Raw genomic sequence first — 14,559 nt, forward strand, 5'->3', positions numbered from 1 at the left:
TATTAATTTATCCTAGAAACAGTAATTCTAAACTCAGTATAATTTATATGAAAGTAATGGAAATATTTTCTATTTGTGTTTGGTCATGTATGAAGTTGATACCAACAATGTTTCAAACACAGATCTTTTTGCGCATATGGGCAATAACTGATGACTTAAAATGTAATGGAAGCCAGTTTATTCCACAGCCTTAGTACATATATGTTACACATGGAAGTATTGTTTGTGCTTCAACACTCGCAAACATACATTCCCAATAAGTTAAACAGTTTAGGACAGACTAATGTGCAGATTTTTTTTCTTTTTCTGATAAATAATTTGAAAATAAATCAAGCAATTTGACAATTAGTCCTACAGAACAGCAAATCAATAGAAAAACAAGCATTAGCAGTACAGAAAACTTATTATAGTGCAATATTCAACTTGTTTTTGGAAGAGGAAAAAGGTGAAGGAAATGATTTTTTTTTTTTCTAAATTGGTATTTTACTCTTGCAAAGCCATTCACCATTGAGAGGATTTACATTTCACCAAAGGGGGGGAAATCAGGCAAAGAAAATAGATCTTTTTGTCATTACTTTGTCATCAACTACAGCTACAGCTAAAACATCGCAAACAACGTGGCGTTCTAATAAAGGAAAAGTGCACTACTTCACAATTGCAAACATCACCAGTCAGAGACACTAAACAGCAACATATGGCATATACACAACACTACTCAGCGCATGATCCAATGAAACATTACTAAGCAATAATTAAGACTGACAGGATACAATACTGAAATACAACAGGCCTTTTGGAGTATTCATCATGGATAAGCAAGCAACAGCTCTTTAAACATGAAAATATGACAGTCATTGGGTGCTTTTTCTGTTTTACTGGTCTGGAGGAGGGCTCTTACTGAATACTTAAGTCCTGGCAGTCAAAAGGAGGGATGATTTTCTTCAGGGAGGAAAAAAAACAAAAAAATCAATAGACACTTCTCCAAACCGCCACTATCACAGACTCAACCTTGATCTCAGTCATGTCGATTATTACCACACGGTCAGAATACATCATGTGCGTAGGAGGGTGTCAAAGCGCACTCTAGTATTCGGTACCTAGAATTCTAACTAGTCTCTTTTTGGCGGCAGCTCAGGTCGGATAATGTGACCGCTATAGCATTCTTGTGGTGAATTTGCATAGTCTCGACCTAATACACTGAGTTGCAAGGTGGAGTCAAAGTCGTGGTTCTGAGAGCGGAAAGGTCTTTCAGTAAAGTATCCCAATATCCCGAACACAACATCTTAGAAGAGGAAAAAGTAGCTTCCAAAAACATCCACACTGGATACAAACACAGACAAGTCCAAGCATGCTACTTGATACAAACATCTGAAATGGACAGCAGGGGCAAATCCTCTTCGGTTCAATATATTTATATATATATACTTATATATATTGCATGTTGGTTGATCTGCTGTAATTTACAACCTCTCAAACAGAACATCCCTCTACCTGCTTTCGCAAACATTGACAAAGCAGGTGACACGGGGCGACCGACAAGATTGACCTTATTCTAGCAGGTTTTGTAGCATACAGTACACTTACATTTTGGTATAGTATTCCATTGGTTAAAGTGGACCGGACGTCAGTGGCAGCGGATGATTAAATCCGTTGCAAAAACGTGAGAACAGTTCTTTTGATTCTTTTGTTTTAACATATAGTTCGATGTCTTTTTTTTATTACTCAAGCAAGATGCAGACACAAAGGAATTTTTCACACAAAGGGGAAAGTAAGAAGGAGATGGGTGAAGGGAGGGGATTTTTTAACTTGTCACTTCTTCATCTGGTTTGTTCATGGACTTGAGGTGCTCGAGCAGGCTGGTGGGGGTAAAGATGTTGGTTGATCCTGAGGAGTGAGGACAAAAACAAACATGCAAATGCAGTTAGGTATATGTATAAACATAGACAGGACGTAAAAATGCGTTTTCAGCTCTCGCTATTCTAATGGTGGTTATAAGAAGTGTACTGTGTGTTTAAAAACCAGCTAAAACAGTCTTACTGTAGTCATTTTAATGCTACATACTAGGCATCAAGTATATGTTTATAATAGTCTGTACATTTAAATACAAATAATTGTGCTTGTGTTGGTTGGGGTTTTTGTTGAGATGAATGCAGCGATATGCTGTCATTTTGTGGGAGTTATAAATGGCACATTGTGGCTTTTTGACTATAATTTGATGTGATGACTTAAGTTGGCCGGTTACACCGAACAGGTAGGTAATGTTTTAACTAACAGTTAATTGACAGGTGAAATAAGAACCGCAAAAGACAGCTGAAGACACATTTTTTTGTCAATTTTAACTCACCAGGTACAGGCGTGGAGTAAAGCAAACATCTTTAGTTCAATCATTTAATTCAATCTTATTACCACCAGTTCTAAGCATAATTTTGTCCCCCCAAAAAAGGTCCGACCATTTGATTTACTCCTTACAACACACATTTCAACTTGCATTGTTTGTTTCCACTGCAAAGCTCCATGCTTTGCTTTTTTCTCACTTGCATTGTTGAATTATTTCTTCAATCCCCCCAAAAATATTTATAGTAAAGAGCAGCAACTCCAATTTCATTTGGATCGCACAGGGTCTCACATGCGGCTTTGTAGCACAGAAACAAACAACGTTTTGACTAACTACGGTACTGACTTCTTGTGCTTGGTTACGTCTAAAATGCGTAACAAACACAGGTACTTTCTGTAGGTAAGGGATGGCCATTTGTGCATTGAATGTAAAAGACAGTATGCGCCAAAGCAGACATACTGCCAACTTAAGAACCATAAATAAAACTTGGTTCTGAAAATGAAATCACCTCAGTGGCTATGTTAGGGATGAAAATGATGTGCTGTAACAACATGTTCCTTCCAGAGAGGGGACAGACGCGGGAATGAATATATTTCATTTCCTGCTCCAAGGATGCAACTATTTATAGGATTTTTTTTTTAAAGGCTAAAATTTGAATCAAAATTGGCTGTTTGAATGCTGTTATTCGAATAATGTTGTCGTTAGTTGTTAGTTTGCTGATGCATATCAGGTGAAGCAATGCTGCATAGCCACACTCAGCAGAGAGGCGTCACCCATGTAGTCATTTAGACCAAAAAAAAGACAATTCTGGAAAAGGAACCATCACCAAATTGGAGATTTTATAACAGCACCCTCTGCTGATGAGCCAGGTGGGCATGTGATGATAGAACAACACAACATCAAGGGAGAAAGGAGATTCTCTTTTAATGAGCTTCAACCATGTCCTGGAAAATAATCAAGGTGATTGTCGTGACCACTGCTTTGAAAAATGTTTTAAAAAAGTAACAAAAAAAGATGGATCTCGGGGTAGATTAAATCTGAAGTGAGCGGTTAACGGTGAGTCTACACCAGCGAGGGGCGATTTAATCCACCCAGTAGAGATGATAGGAAACGGCAGCAGGGATGGGGGATGGCCGACCCACTCGAGCATGGCCGCTCTTCAACGTTCTCCTATCTTTATGTCCTTTAATTTTTATCTGTACCGACAATTTTTTGAAATTCTAGTTTTGTCAAAACTAGCGTTAAGTGATATTGACCGTGTGTTCAAGTAGAACGATATTACCGCAGCATCTGTGCTCATTTTTTAGCTTGTTTATGCCTTAAAAATTTATACATCTATATAATATAGTCTAACATTAAGATTGCAGGATTTCCTATGATAAAATGACATAATTTGTATTTTGGTATTTCACCAATGCAACATCCCGTTTTCTTATGTTTGAATGTGACACTTTATTTATTTTCCGTTAAAGTATAGTTCAATTATTTGTATACGAGAGCAGTTAGACGTCAGAATTATATGGTTTTGTTGAACATTAAGGTGTTTGAATATTCTAAGTTTGTGTCAGTTTTGCTGTAAACCTACCGTATTTTCGGACTATAAGTCGCACCTGAGTATAAGTCGCACCTGAGTATAAGTCGCACAAGCCAAAGAATAAACAATGAAGAGGAAAAATAGAGATATAAGTCGCACTATAGTATGAATCGCATTTTTGGAATGATATTTTTGTAAGGAGAAAAGCCGTTTTTGAGATAATTACAGCCTGTGATATAGCCAGTTACATGCGGACTATGTCTAGACTCCAAATACTGCAATTCCAATTTTCTTTGACGCTGTAACATACTCTGACAGAGCGGCCCATGCGGCGAGCAAAGGCTATGAATTACCCATCCCTGAGGGTCACAAAGAGGGAGGAGGGGGGTGGAAGTACATAAAACACTACTGAGTGATTAAAAAAAGAACAAGGAAGCCCTTGTACTGTTAAAAGTTCAGAAAGGGCTTCTTGAGCGGCTGCCTTTACTTTTTTCTGTGTGAATTCTCTCTCCCTCCCTCCCAATCTGTCTCTGCCTCACTCGTCTGAGGCGTCTGCGTCCTCAAAGGACACCCTAGTTGACTCTCGGAAGTCGGGGTGCTGGAGGTCCGATAAGAATTTGGTGGGGGTGAGCATGTGGGTGGAACCTGTAGGAGGAACAGAGGTGGCTTCACCACTCGTCTCTCAACACGTGAGCAGGCCCTCCATCCACTCTGACAAACAAAGGGTTTGGAAAAAACAACAACAACCAGCCGCTCTTACAAGCACAGACACACAGAGACACGCATTTACCTGATGGTTTGACAGTAAACACGCACACAGGGATATATATCGAACAAAAACATTAGGAAGGCAGAGAGACAGAAAAAGACACAACGAAAGACGGACGGTTTTAAAAGACGAGCTGAAGCAGAGCAAAACAGGAACGTGGAAAAGAGCAGCACAAAGAAGCGTTAAGAAGACATTAAAATCAACAGTCCATGACAGTCGGGGCTACTGTAACGTAAGACACCACACACATTAATAGACATGTTGTAACTATGGGTTGCTAACACTTGTCTCTTATTTTTTTGGCAAACAGCATTCGACACCATCTCGTGGCATCTTGGTGCTGAGGTGAGTTGAGGAGCTTCACTTAAAGAAAAGTCGGCATTTACTGCTACCTTGTGGACTTTAGGGGGCATAACCGTGGTATGTCAATATATTTTTGCTGTTTTTGGTGGGCTCAGTCCATGGAAAGTGAATGTATATAGGCACAATATCAACAAAAATCGTTTTTCACAGTTAACGATAGCTTTAAAGCCGATGGTTTGCCAGTTTTCTGTCCTTATTATATATAGATATTGAAAATCATTGAGTTCATTTGATTCAAGAATGAGTGTTTACAACAAAAGCAAGGAAAATAGCAACAAGTTAAGATAATTGAAGCAGGAATAAGGGGACAGGAAGGGTTTTCCGCACAAGGTGACCTATACCCTGGCACAAATATCATTTTTTTAAAATGATTGCCTACTTCTTGCAATCAACCCCTCCCCTCCCCGTTCGCTCAACTCACCAATGATGGCTTCCCACTTCCCATTGGCCTGTGTGACCTCGTAGGCACAGCGCATCTCGCTGAAGGACACTCCCCCGATAATGAAGACCATGACACGAGGGCCGGTGCGGTATTCTCCGGGTGTCTTGTTCTTGTGCCAGTGTCCGTACCGAGCACTATCAGGGAGCAGAAGCATGTTACATTATTAGTGAGTCTACTCTCGGTCAGGGGTGTCAGAGGATTTGGGGGTGGAGCATCCCAAATACCCGTCAATCATTTGTATTTTTTTCCATTTGGACAAATTGGAGTATTTGTACCTGACAGCAGTGGTGCTGAAAGAGGCAGAAGAGCGAGTGGAGATGTAGGGGTAGTGCTTAGTGTCTAGTTTGTCATCAATGGCATCCTGCAGAGGGAATAAAGTACACCTAAAATTATAATAGTTTTTTTTAAATGCTGTTAATGATAATCTAGCCATTTCAAATGGTAGAATTAAAACGACAAATATCCATTGAGAAATGAATTGCGACTTGTAACACACCTCCATGATGTCCTTAACCAGTGGTGTCCAACGGGACAGTTGATAGGTCTGCTCGCTCACTCGTTCCTTTCTGTCCAATTTCTTACCTCTACGAAGGGTTGACTGAAGACAAAGGAAACGATAAGTGCAAGATCAAATCCAAATTTGAATGATATCACTGAGTGAGAGAAGCGTTACGTCTGTGACAATGGGCACTCCCAGATGAGCCATGTTGGTGATTATCTCACTATCTTCAGGGGGGATCTGAGCGTGCTGGATGAGCTTGTTCAGGTTCTCCTCCGTTATGCCTAAAACACACGCGTACACATTACATATCCCTCTTGTGCACTGAACATGTTATTAGCATTTTTTTAATTATGACGTCGCAACAGTGGAGAAGCTGTAACAGCTCTTTCCTGCTTGCCCGCATTCAAATTTGGTGTAGAAGCAGAGATGTTATTTCATATAACATGTGTGGTGGTAGCTTGAAAATGTACTTTATAAAGTGTGTACTGTTCTCATACCGTTCTTGAGGAAGATGTACAGCAGGATGATGCGTATTTTGTCATAAGTGCTGACATTGGCATCCAGCAGAATGGGTACGATGGCCCTCATTGGATCTTTAATCTTCTCCCCCTCGGCGTCTGTGCCCATCGCAAGGTCCTACAACACACAACGTTACATGTCCAAGGGCCTAGTTCTTCAACACTCAAAATAATCATGGTCTAATTGCACCGGCCAACAAATACATGTTTCTGTACGGTTATAAATCGTTAAAAGAACATCTTCTGTTTTTGCTGCAGTTTCACCTGTTCCACACGGCACAGCTTGTCTACTGTCCCCTGGTAATGCTTCATGCAGTCTTCAGCAAGCTGGAGGTGAGTGGAGTACTGGAAAATGCATCATACCTGATTAGCATTCCCACAAACGGGAGTTTAAAAAATTAAAAACCAAAAGACCCATGTGCATATAACAACACCTTGCTTAGCTCCTTCTGATACTGAGGCATCTTCTTCAACATCTGGGACAGATCTCTCATTGTGGTCTATTGAAAGAAAATCAACATCAAATTACACTCAACTCAGAAGAGAACAAATTGAGTGTATAGTATATTTCACAAAATACTAGGAAAACCTCGGAATTGTTAATGACTGAATCAGTCCCATTACCTTCTCTCCAGTGTTCATTCTCTTGCTGGCAGAAAACTCTTTCAGCTGACGTGTCACTTCCCTTAATGTATTAAAAAAAATTGAGTACACTTTTGGATACGGCATAATGAAGACTGTAGAAGTGTTCGGATGATTAGGAAAACACTCACTGGGACACCTCGGCAATGTGTTTGTGTCTCAGGCTGACCCACAGGTCATCGTCTTCATGCAAAAGAACCTCTTTCTCACGGTTGTCTCCCATCCCACTGGTGTCATACCTGAGCAAAAGCAATTTAAGTCAAATAGTTTCAGTTATGTAAAAAAATCCTCCTATTTTTGCCTACTTGTAAACGTCGTTTTCAATGGGCAGCAAGTCATAGCCCATAGCCTGGAAGGTCAGCTCATGCAGTACAGGTGAGACGGGGTCGAATGCCCTGTCCAGGATGATCAACTGTGAACGAGCCTTATCCGGACCCTGCACATTTAGACATAGAAGGTTATCTATGTTTTCAATGTGGAAATAATTTCACTTGAAAAGTATACTCCTAGAAATCCTGAAGAAAATGTCATAAAATAAGGCCTACCTCTCCCATGGTAGGGTCATCCGCCTTGTAGGCATCCAGTTTATCCTGAACCAGCTGAGCCAGGGTTGCATTGTCTTTGTAGTCCCTAATTTATGGATAGATGCCCGATGGATGGAAGCAGTTGTGAGGAATAAATACAAATGGCAGGAGATCTACTGTATCCCCAAACTATCTTTGTGCTCACCCTCTGTATCTGACGGCAGGGTACTCCTTAAGTGTGGCGCACAGTGTGGCCAGTTGCTCAGCCAGCCTCTCCATCACAGGGTTCTTCAATTGGGTCTTATGCGGGCTGTAGAAACTGTGAAAGGCATCAGCATTGTCCAGAGAGTACACCTGCATGGAGAAAACCACACAACTTGAGGTTAGTTTTGCTTAATACTCTGAGTCCTACAACTTCTCACAAAGTATACAAATCTCCTTTACATTGGATTGGATTGGATAACTTTATTCATCCCGTATTCGGGAAATTTCATTGTGACAGTAGCAAGAAAAGGCATAGTTATAAGTTAGACAGTGCAGTCGCAAAGGCCGCAGAACAACAAAGGAAAGGCGCAAAGTACAAAGCAAATCAAAGTAAATGGGATCATTAAGAATCACCAAATCAAATCATTAAGACAGAAAAGCAGCAAAAACACAAAACGAGCAAGAGTGGACGGAGCTACCGCCACCGGCTGCCACTTGAACGACGCCATCTTGGTTGTGGTAGCAAAAACGGATATACTAACAAGCCATACTGTCCCCTCAATGCTTTTTTGTGACAATTCATCACCAACTTCAATGTCTTCGCTTCATTTCCTTCCTTCTCTCCTGTTTCGTTACTCTTCCAAACCCTGCCGCCTCCTACCCCATCTGCCCGCGATCACATGACCCAGCCTCTGCAAAGCAGAAGGGTCCCTGTGTCAGCTCCGCTACAATTGGCCAACTTTCCCTACGTGGATCTTTGCTCATCCAAACGGGGAGTTTTACATCAGCATGTGGGCGGGGCTATGAGGCAGCCCTTTGCCCTGGAGCATGAAATCACTGACTCTGAATTAATAACAGTAGACAGGATGGAGCATAGCATGGTGTGGAGAGAAAAGTCATCCTTAGAGAAAGTAAAAGAGGATGACCAAATAAAGAAGGAGGGGCTGAATTAAGTGTCAAAAAGGGCAACAAAATAAAAATAGTGAGATTTGTGAATTGAAAAGCCATTCAGAGAGGCAAGCTGATACCACCAGTCTGGTGACTCAGTAACATTGTGTTCAGTGAACAATTGATGGTTTGTCATGACCTTTTCTCTACCCATGTTACTATCCTTGTCTGTTCATAACAGTTGCCGCCTCGCCACCATCTAAATCTGCCAAAACCCCATTACTTTCCAATTATTTTTCATCTTGCCTCCACTAGACACTACAGTCTTTGAGAGAGAAAAAATCACAACAAATGATTTTTCTAAAATACTACCTTTATCTCTTTTACAGTTCAGTGGACATGGCTGAATTCACTACCTGAGACTCGTAGGGCAAAAAGGCGATGTTGATCTCGGTCAGTGTTTTGATGGTTTTGGAAGCACGGCTTTTCACCAGCTCATTGAACAGAGGATCTGGACAGGCTGATGGAGAGAGGAGGAAATGTAAACAAATGTTTTGAAAATACGGATCATCTAAGCATTGCATACAGTAGGTGAAGTTATTGTTTTATTATTATTAGAGCCAATTGTACATATAGCAGATGGGTAGTACTGTCATTGCTATTTGTCATAGGATTAAGATAGCTATTATTGCCTAATTGGGTGTTTGTTCCCTTTTTTTTGTCCTGTCTGCATGATTGTTCATGAGTGTCATCTGCTGTGTCTTTTCTGGCTGTCTTTCAGGAGATGCAGACCGACAAAAGGTGAACATAACCAAGAAAAAAAGAAAAAAAATACTTCTACGCTGACGCACACCAACACGGGTTTAAAATAGACAGGCAGAGGTTCATGACAATAACAAACACCTGGGTCACCCAAGGGAAGGAGAGCCAGAAAAGACACAGCAGGTGACACTCGAACAATTCCCCAATCCCAAGAAACCATGATGCAAAAAGGGTTAGATCTTTGTGCCTTCTGCATCAAAAGCAGAAATGTGCAAAACTGCACAAATTGCGCCATCTTGCAAATACTTACAGTCGGTGAAGAAAACATGGGCTGCTTTGTATTTCGCTGAATGAGGGTCTTTGAAGTCTCCAATAAGGGTATGGACCGACTGCAGATGTGAAACAGAAGAGAAACTGTACTACACTTGGAAGCATATACAAAATCAGGTACAGTATTTACATGTGTATAGTAGCATTTTGACCGAGATATATTTTAGTCCATTGGAAAATTATCTATGAAAAAATGTTCATCTATCTTGATTATACACTTTATCATTTGCACATTGTGCCACAAATAGAATTGCATCGTATTATGAACAATGCTGTTTTTCATATTGTATCTTATGACAGTGAAAGTAAACATTTTGCTATCTGCATTCGTACCTTCTCTGTAGGTGTTATCAGAAAAATGGCCTCTAGGGTGGGGAGAGGCTCTCGCCGCTTGTTGATGTCCTCCACAACTGGATGAACAATAAAAACATACATTGATGTAAGTAAACCTTATAATATCGTAGGTTCACATGAAAACAAACCAGGGAGACCAATTCACTTACTAGTAATGCCTTCTGTCATGATGTCTGTCATCTTGCAGCAAGAGGATAACATCCTCATGCTAAGCTGGTCCACAATCAGGGCCTGTAAATGTGAACAAGAAGGAATACTCTTATTTCCTCAAAATTTGCAATAGTACAATGCTATACTAAATGTTTTTTCAACGTTTTAGCTTTGCTATATGCTGAAGATGAATTAGTAGCAGTTTCAATTAGTCGTTGTGGCTGTTAGGCAGACAACCTTGCAGCAGTCATTGTATAATAATGACTCCTCACCTTCCATTCTCCCTTCTTCTTCACCTTCTTGATGACATCATTCATAATTTCTGCAATGAATAAGAGGGATCGTCATTAGGATGTGTGCAATATGTGCTACTGACAGTGGAGTCGATGGCACTGTCTTTATACTTATTTAAAATGTCAAAATGTACTAGATTAGAGTAGAGATTTGTTTGATAATGTACCAGAGTGGCTTCACATACTGACTATATACATATAGATACATACAAATACATTGGGCCAATAATTTGATAGTGATTGACTGAATGTTAGACTAAGGATGGGTGAGGCCAGTGACACCCTTAAATTAGTAATACAGTTTTTGATTGCAACAAGCTACTGGTTCTGAAAGGCCAATGAAATCATAGAGTGACGACAATAGCATGCAAAAGTCACGCAAGATTAATAAATGCTATCCAACAACAGCTCTCAAGTGCCATGGAACAATATTTTCTGTATATTGGCCCAAATCCCTTGCAAATTATCCATGTTGTTTTAATATAAATTTATACATGGAGTTGTCCGGCTTGGAAAGATCGATCAGGTCGAAGAGTGTATTTATTGTTAGGTTTTGGAACCAATTGTTCTGGTAGGGCCCAAAAAAGCAACTAACGTATGCTATTTAAAAAGAAATGAGGAACATGTTATATTCATTGAACTTAAGCAAATGATATAGAAAAAAGAAATAGCATTTTCACGGTGAATTTGCCACAAAGCTTCTGAAGATGTCATTAAGAGGCAATGATTTGATTTGTACCCTGTGATGTCCAGATAGCAATTCGAACAATACAAGACAAGACCGAGAAAGGGACCTGGTTAAACACAGTGCAACAGCTGTGTCAACCAAATACACACATGTACACACACAAGCCTAATAATTACTCTCCTGTCCAGTTTAACAGGATACACATCCTTACTCTTGTACTCAAAGAAGAATCAGGGTATAAGTCTATATTGAAATACATACATATTAATCAGAGATGGGAGATACTATGTACAGAATCATGTCAAATATATCAGTTGGAGTGTGAACTGTGTCAAATATTTTGAACAATACACTCGCTTTGAACAGATCCATAAAAACGTCTAAATTTGTAATTGGTGTGACAAGAAGCTCTTTCCCAATGGATGATTATTCAAAAATTATTGCAAGAATTCAATTCCCATGATTACAACTTGCATCCAAAATGAAGCATACTGTAAAAACGACAAGAATGCCTCACCTTCTATTTCAGTTTGACATGTGCTCATATCTGTGTGTAAACACATAATGTGTGTGCATCGTGAGGGGGATGGTGAGCTAAGAAAGAGGAGGTCAGCTGTGACGCAGCACTCTTCCTCAATGTAAGAACGAGGGCTTTTATTTTTATTAAAAGTTCTTGTTATTTTTAGAAATAGCAGGCCTTCATAAACTGCAGTGATAGCGACCGTGTCTGTACGGTAAAGCCGTCCGTGTATGCCTTGTGCGTGCATGATTCACAAAAAAACAAGGGCTGCAGGCACTGCAGCACACATAGAAGCCAGACAAGTCTACCGCTGTGGTTTCCAAGGTCATTTTGTAGCCTGCTAATGTTATGTCTTCATTTGGATTTCAGATCATGTGATGAGGATGCTTTCAGTCATGCTATTTTACTATCTTCCCAAGACCACCCTTTTTTACCTTCATTTCTTACCCGAAATGACTGATTCCGTACCAATATGAAATGAACACAAACCAATTGTAGAAGAGTGACCAAGGCCTTGGAATATCAAGTGATTTTGTGTGGGCATGAGTTGAGTAAGTACGTTTTGTCATTTTGCCAATTTTTGGAATACTAGAACTGCCATACAATGTTATGATCAGGATTTGTGTTCGCAAGAGTGCACATATTTATTTGTCAAAGATAAAACCATGCGATTATTTTCCCAGCTTATCAAAAGGAGGTGATTGTTTAAATTGAATATATTATCATGGTATAATTGGTAGTCATTGGCTGAGTAGTAGGATTCTGGTCACTTGGCCTCATTTTCCTTTTGCTCTAATATAAGAAGTCATAAAAAAGGAGGCAATGCTCGCTTCCCATCCCCCATCCCCATCGTTTACATGTATTGCTGCAGAGTGGACCCATGATGGTTCTTCTCTCTGCCCACACTCCCTCCACCAATCCTGGCTCTTCTGTCACCTCAGCCAAACAGAGCGCAGGTGTTCCCCCTTTGCAGGCCCATATACGACCTAGTACTGCCTTGTTATTGTAATTGTTAATAATGCTCTAAACCTGATGGAATGCAATTCCTAACTTTGCTTGGTTGCACTGTCATGCAAGTTATAAAACCTTAATGAATAATTTATATTAAAGGTTTTGGTAGGAGGTTAGTTAGGGCTGTTACTGATGCAGTATTTTAATCATGTCACTTCCTAGTGAAATAAGATACTTGTAAATATTGTGACGTTTGCATCATGTTTTAGGCTTATTTTTAGATATCAATTGGTTTTAAGTGTTTGTGTATGGCACACTGTTAAATAACCAACATATTATTGTGAGCATGACTCAGGTCAACAAAGTGAGATATAGTAAGCATATTTCATTACAGTAAATTATGTATCGGTGCTGCAATTACGATTTGTATTTTGATGCACCATTTACCTGCAAATCTCTATTTTGAAAAATCACACAATACTGCAATAAAATAGAAACAATTCCCAATTACATAACTTGAAAGTTGTCATTACAGCCTTGCCTGGGAACTCCACTAATATTTTCATCCAGTTGAGCCAAGCCTAAAATGAAGCTGCGCCTCTGTATTAAGGCCTGCATTTCACACACACTCACACACTCACACACACATACACACAAACGCACACACACACAGAAGACACCAGAGTAGAGAGCATCCTCTCCGGAATGAATCATCTAAATTACGGCTAACAGTGCAAAAGATTCCTCTTGGAAATAACCGACCGGCATGCTAAATGTTATGCTTCTGCGCGTATAATACAAATTGTGGACATCATTTCTCCTTAAAACGATCAAAGGCAATTCATATCGTCTTAATATCATCCGCCATGAACGTGCGATACAGCAGCCTGAAGCTTGCATCAACCTTTGGGCGTAGAATAGCTCTATTTTACGCAGGGGTGAGGCACTGCCGAAAACACTAAGCTCCGAGAATCCATTTCAAATAACACAGTAATCAATATATAGCCTTAGAATAGCTCACACGGGCAAATCAAACCACTGGAAGCTTTTTATTTTTGTGCTCAATACCAATGCAGACCTATACAGTGATGAGGTGCGTGTATATTAGTGAGGCATATTAGGGTGTGCGCGGGGTGCATTTTCCCACTGCCATTCATCAATGGCGTCTCAACATCATTTATAGATGTTTTTTTTTTTATTTATTGGCATTGACATTGGCGCATAGTCGCCGCAACAGCCCGACTCTGCAGGTTACCTCCATCCTTTTCACTACACCATTTTACCAGCACATCCATCCGCATCCCCCCACAAGCACTTGCATTCAAAAGGACGACAAAATACAGCGATGACACCATTGTGGCTAATTAGGGATATTAAAATGAAGATTCTTACTCTCTCCGACCACTGCCTTTAATCCGATAGGTGCCATGATGATGCCGAGTGTCGTGTCGAGTGCTTCCTCACTCTAGTCCTCCTCTCCTCCTCCTCCTCTTCCTCCTCCCATCATCACTGCGGAGGAGCCTTCGCTAGGAGACACAATGTATCCTTCCGCCTCGTGCGCACAGCTATCGGACTAACTTGGACTAACTAATGCGTCTAATTAGCCAAAAAAACATGACTTTCCTTTTACTCATTTAAAACTAACAATATAAATGTTTTTAATGGGTACTGTAATTAGGTCATAGTCTGTAGTTAGGGATTTTAAAGCGGATTAGATGGGAGCAACATTTATAAGATCAAAATGCACCAGTAAAATAAGGATTTTATTTTCACTACTGTGCGCTAGTTGT

General features: G+C 40.1%; 2 protein-coding genes across 3 annotated transcripts in view; one reads left to right on the forward strand and one right to left on the reverse strand.

The window, feature by feature from the left end:
- Nucleotides 1-161: 161 nt before the first annotated feature.
- On the reverse strand, nt 162-14,296 carry stxbp1a (syntaxin binding protein 1a). Of its 2 annotated transcripts, XM_077622742.1 has the most exons (20): nt 14,162-14,296; nt 10,590-10,639; nt 10,317-10,398; nt 10,147-10,223; nt 9,794-9,872; nt 9,138-9,241; nt 7,835-7,983; nt 7,651-7,735; nt 7,411-7,541; nt 7,237-7,344; nt 7,088-7,148; nt 6,898-6,963; nt 6,728-6,808; nt 6,443-6,581; nt 6,117-6,226; nt 5,940-6,041; nt 5,719-5,804; nt 5,423-5,577; nt 4,357-4,514; nt 162-1,884 (listed from the first exon to the last, which is right to left on the reverse strand). In XM_077622742.1, the coding sequence occupies exons 1-19, from the start codon at nt 14,196-14,198 to the stop codon at nt 4,405-4,407; spliced, it is 1,812 nt and encodes a 603-aa protein (XP_077478868.1). In that variant the 5' UTR covers nt 14,199-14,296; the 3' UTR covers nt 162-1,884; nt 4,357-4,404. The 2 variants fall into 2 exon arrangements, with proteins under 2 accessions (XP_077478868.1, XP_077478870.1); XM_077622744.1 differs by lacking the exon at nt 4,357-4,514.
- niban2a (niban apoptosis regulator 2a) overlaps nt 14,225-14,559 on the forward strand; it is an 18,559-nt gene continuing 18,224 nt past the window's right edge. The window contains exon 1 of the mRNA XM_077622741.1: nt 14,225-14,309. The gene's annotated coding sequence lies outside the window, so the exon portion shown is untranslated. The remainder of the gene's footprint in view (nt 14,310-14,559) is intronic.

Source organism: Stigmatopora argus, chromosome 16 (assembly GCF_051989625.1).
Source record: "Stigmatopora argus isolate UIUO_Sarg chromosome 16, RoL_Sarg_1.0, whole genome shotgun sequence".
Lineage (NCBI taxonomy): Eukaryota > Metazoa > Chordata > Actinopteri > Syngnathiformes > Syngnathidae > Stigmatopora > Stigmatopora argus.

What these genes read in the sequence shown, in the direction of transcription:
- stxbp1a (XM_077622742.1), bottom strand. Translation starts at nt 14,198, where the DNA reads ATGGCACCTATCGGATTAAAGGCAGTGGTCGGAGAGA. An exon ending in CATGACAGAAGGCATTACTA is followed by an intron (nt 10,224 to 10,316) that starts GTAAGTGAATTG and finishes TTGTTCATCCAG; the next exon opens with TTGTGGAGGACATCAACAAG. An exon ending in GAAGTGGGAAGCCATCATTG is followed by an intron (nt 4,515 to 5,422) that starts GTGAGTTGAGCG and finishes TTCCTCCTACAG; the next exon opens with GTTCCACCCACATGCTCACC.